The sequence below is a fragment of the Aplysia californica genome, unplaced genomic scaffold, assembly GCF_000002075.1.
Source record: "Aplysia californica isolate F4 #8 unplaced genomic scaffold, AplCal3.0 scaffold00471, whole genome shotgun sequence".
Taxonomy (NCBI): Eukaryota; Metazoa; Mollusca; class Gastropoda; order Aplysiida; family Aplysiidae; genus Aplysia; species Aplysia californica.
In genome coordinates this window covers 582,962-587,570 of record NW_004797741.1, presented here as the reverse complement: position 1 = coordinate 587,570, position 4,609 = coordinate 582,962, and the positions used below count along the sequence as shown (strand labels likewise).

Below are 4,609 nucleotides of genomic sequence, written 5' to 3'. Positions count from 1 at the left end.
CCACCCATACAAGCCCAAAAATTATGTTTTATGTCCGTGTTCTGCAGAACTTCAGTTTCTTTCTTTCTTTTTTGTTTGTTTGTTTGGTTTGTTTTTTTAAAAGTAGTTTTAGCAACTGGAATTCAGTGCGTTCAGTTCAAAATGATTTACCTCAAACCGGAAAATTAGAATAAAAAGAAAATAGCACAACGCTTGCGTTTTGCTGGGTCTTGCTCTTGTCCGTAGTGTATTGGTTAGGCTCGTCGGCTTGCAGGCGCAGAGCGTGTGATGGATTCCCACATGGGGGACCTTAAGATCCACAATGTATTTTTTGAAAAAGTGTCTCCGACTTCCTGCCGAGATGTGTCCCCCATAGCCTTGGTTGGGCCCCGACAGGATGTGTCGAAGCAGTCGTCGCATCTTAAAATTAAGTATTTAAACTTGTCGGTGGGGTAGGGTGGGAGGGGGAGGGGGATGACTTTGGATAAGAGTTTGAGTTAAGAGAAGCACATCGACACGATGACGGTCATTAGTTTAGTAAGCGTTTTACGGCACTTGCAACACAATAATGTCATTTAAGTGCCGAAGATTAGAGGTGTTACAAGAGAGTAATAAACACGAACAGGAAGGAGGGGAGATAAGGACGATAGATGTTTAATAGGAAAGAAGAAGCAAACCTCACTAGAACACCCGCCAACAACCCACTGACGATCATAAAGCGCAGGAACAAAGTGAAGACAGACAGACACAACATGGGGAAAGACAAGAAAGTATGATATATCAGTGGTGTCCTCTAACCACCCGTGTAGGACATTGGGAACAATTTCCACTGCACTCTCCTGTGTAAAAAAAAATGTGTGCTCAGTCCTGATCTCAATCGAAAATCCAACTTTTGGCTGTGTCGTGTGTTGCAAGGCCTATCGCAGCACACGATCGCGTGCTATATATATAATAATATCATGTGTCGAGTGTCGTGTTTCACAACCGCTTGACAGATTTCTTGTTATAGTAGGGATGAATCTCACCTGCTGCGTAATGGTCCCGCAACGGATTACGCGTGCCGTATCAACTGTTAAACTTTACGGAAGTCGTAAAGGAAAATATAACCGTTTTATGTTGTTGTGCGGATATTGAGAGAAGGAGCACGTTTGGAAGGGGACGGAGGGAGTGGGGGGGGGGGGGGGGGGGGTTTTAAATCAGCACAGTGCGCTTGGCGACCCGTGGACACGGCGGTGCCATTCGGGGATAAACTGCAACATAGTAGGCGTTGCCTTCCGTTTTTTTTTTTTTTTAAAAATATATATATATATAATGGCCCTTTCCCCCCCCCTCCCCCAACCTATCATCAGCCCCCCCCCCCCCCCATTTCCTCTTGTGGATGTTTAGATCTTCTGTCTCTTGTGGGTGTTTAGATCTTCTGTCTCTTGTGGGTGTTTGAAGAATGTTAGTGGTCAGCATTGTATGATCGTTGTCGTTTGGATGTGATTCTCTCACCCGCTCCACACTCTCTTTCTGCCTGCCTGTCTGTCGCTCTTCATAACCTCCTTTCACCCACTCCTCGTCCTACTCATCACACTTTCCCACACAACGATCAAAGAAACACCCTCTCTTGATTTATTGATGAAAAAAACCCAACCCTACCCACCAACAACAAAACACGCAACGCAAAAACAACACCGGACTCCCCACAAATACAGCCAAGGGCAGAAAATTGAAGCAAAGCGAAAACATGTTCCTTACATGAAAGGGAAACAGATGAACGGGTCACTGAGCTACCAATGAGGGGAAAAAAAGAAGTCGCATAGTGCAGAATTTGTGGAGTTTGTGAAATATTTCAGTTGGCCCGTGCTGGCGGCTGATGCTTCCCGAGCATTTTGAAAGAAAATCTCTCTGTAAACATGACTTGGTTACCGACAGTACTTGGCCCATTGCACACGCCCTCCCCCCTCTCTCCTTTCCCCGAGGGTTGACGTCTTCGATCTCTCACCCCCGCATACCTTTCAGCCGTGCTCTCAGGCCCTTTGCCCGAGGCCTGGACAATGTTGCAGAGATGCTCTGAGGCGCGGCTAACAGTACAAAAGGGAAGATAACCAGGAGTATTGCTGTCCCGGGTCTTCCTTGGCAAAATCAAATTGCAGGGTCTTGGCTGTCTTTTAGAATTAATGGAAGAGGGGGGGGGGGAGGGGTGAGAACGCGTTTCTACGGGGTGTGAACTGTTTAGGATTATTTTGGTAGCCAATTGGCACCTCCAATACCTGTATATTATATACAGATATTATACACTGTGCACATGTATACTATATATACATGTGTACTATGTTGGAAATAAAGGTACACGGTCATGAGGATAAATACAATGCATGAGTAATATACTTCTTTCTCTCTTTTCTTTTCACTCAATCATGTGAGCAGAAATGTTGACATTGGCACAATACTCATTAACACGTTTTACTATTCTATTCTTTCAGCTGGATTGAAGCCTGCATCAATGAAGAGTTGCCCACATCTACAGAGCTCGAGGAAGGCCTGCGCAATGGCGTGTACCTGGCCAAACTGGGACACTTCTTTGCACCCTCCGTGGCTCCGCTTAAAAAGATCTACGATAAAGAGCAAACCAGATATAACGTGAGAAACCCATGTATTGTGTTGAGGTTAAGTAGGAAAGGTGGATTTTAATGAAGTAAATTAAAAAATATGAGAGATTGACAACTTTTCCATTTTTTTATAATGTACTTTTTCTTATGTACTACTGAAGTTTTATCTGGGATTTAAAATCTATATTAGGATGTTGATATCATGTAATAGGAATATTTTGTTAAATGGGGAGCCAGAAATATTTTACTTGAAAGTTATGTCATCAAATATTCTATTCAATGGTAGATCAAGGGGTGTTTTTTTCTTTACAATTAACGAAGTGGCGATGTATTCAAAACAATGTTCTGTTGTGAGTTAGCAAAACGTTTTTCCCCCACAGAGCCGAGGCCTGCACTTCCGTCACACAGATAACATCAACCACTGGCTGAGAGCCATGGACGAGATTGGCTTACCATCTGTAAGAGTCCTTTTTGTTTTGTCAGAGAAGGGATATGTTGGCTGTTGGGTGTGGATGGTTGTAATTACACACTTTCCCTACACATTCGATGCCAGTTATCAGGAGATTTGGGGAGGAGGAGGGGGGGGGGGGTTGTTTCATTTGTAGAGTTGTTTGTTTTGCCTGTGTTTCCAAAATGCGAACTAAAAGGTGTATAAAGAGCATATTTATAATCATGTATCCAACAGACTGCTCATAAGACTTTACAACACTCTCATCCCAACCACATGCGACTATATTGCGTTGCATCTGTTTTTATAGTCTTTTTACCCTGGAGACAGGGCAGCTTGTTGTAAGTTGCGGCAGCTGTCTTTCTTTTGTTATGCAGATGAGGAGCATTCTGATAATATTGATCTGTTAGGGATATATGTTGTTACGCTAATATTGATTTATTTTTGACCAAATCTTTGTCTGAAGGACAAATAGCTTCTAAGTGATGAAGTATGGTCTGTTAAGGATTTTGACCACTTAATTCTTTCAATTTGTTTTGAATAACATGTTCGAAGAATTTTTTTTTGAGTGTCTCAGGCTTTCTGCTGGGATGTTTTATCCCAATGAGCACAGGTTGGCTGCCTCTTTAATGATCTACATTGTGGGGATCCGGGCGTAAAACTGCTACAGTTACAATTTTTTGTTTGTTTTTATAATGATGAAAATTGGACATTCAAAGAGAAAATTAGATCTGCTGTTGAAATGGGATGTATCGTGGGCTTATGTCGATGCTGGACTATGAGTGCTCTGAAGTATAATATAACCTCAGGTTCAGACTCAGTACTTAAGCATGTTCTTGTATTCCTCTTTTTCTTTTCAAAAATCTTTTACACTAACATTGCTTCTCCTTACAAGACAAGTCACAGTGACATGGAGTCGACATCAGAAGACAAGTACACTTTTAAAGTTTTTCAAAATATGCATAGGCTGAGATATTTTTTGCCGACAACACCACCACTACCTCTCCATAAAAAACGAACCATCATTAAAGGTAGTCTGCATCACCATACGTAATTAAATGCCTGCAGCATTGTGTAATCAATGTCATGTAGATTTTTTAAACTCTATATAATGTAATACCTCACCCTCTCCTGTAACAAAGTTTTTATTGATTGTAAATTGTAAATGTAAATTTGAGCTCTGGAAAGGATGCTGGTTCTAATTTTCATGTATTGGTGTGTCACCTGTTGGAAAACAAACTAGGTAGTAGATGGAGTGGGTGGTTGGCAGGTGCGCTGGTGTGGTTTGTTCCATCTTTACTATCAAACATCATTCGTCCTTATCTGTCTTTCAACTTTTCTTTGTGTGTATCTCTCTCGTAACACCTCTATCTCCGGCCCTTTTGTGATCTATTTTTGTTGCAAGTGCCGTAAAACTCTTACTAAAACTAGAATTAAATTAGTAGATAGAGAGCTTGTTAAAACAGAAAAAAAATTTAATGAAGAAAGAAAAGATCCAAAATTTTATTGTTTCATTTGTGGTGTTTGGTTTTCCTATGATGTGCATTGCACTCAAAGCAATAAACAGGTGGAAGTTGTGGGGAAGGGG

At 41.5% G+C, this 4,609-nt stretch overlaps 1 protein-coding gene across 6 annotated transcripts in view; it reads left to right on the top strand.

Annotated features, from left to right (window-relative positions):
- LOC101859725 (ras GTPase-activating-like protein IQGAP1) overlaps positions 1-4,609 on the top strand; it is an 88,259-nt gene that overhangs the window by 45,262 nt on the left and 38,388 nt on the right. For all 6 annotated transcript variants that reach the window (XM_013086477.2, XM_005105464.3, XM_005105460.3 and 3 more), the window contains exons 4-5: positions 2,448-2,604; positions 2,954-3,031. In XM_013086477.2, the coding sequence (XP_012941931.1) occupies positions 2,448-2,604; positions 2,954-3,031 (235 nt within the window). The remainder of the gene's footprint in view (positions 1-2,447; positions 2,605-2,953; positions 3,032-4,609) is intronic.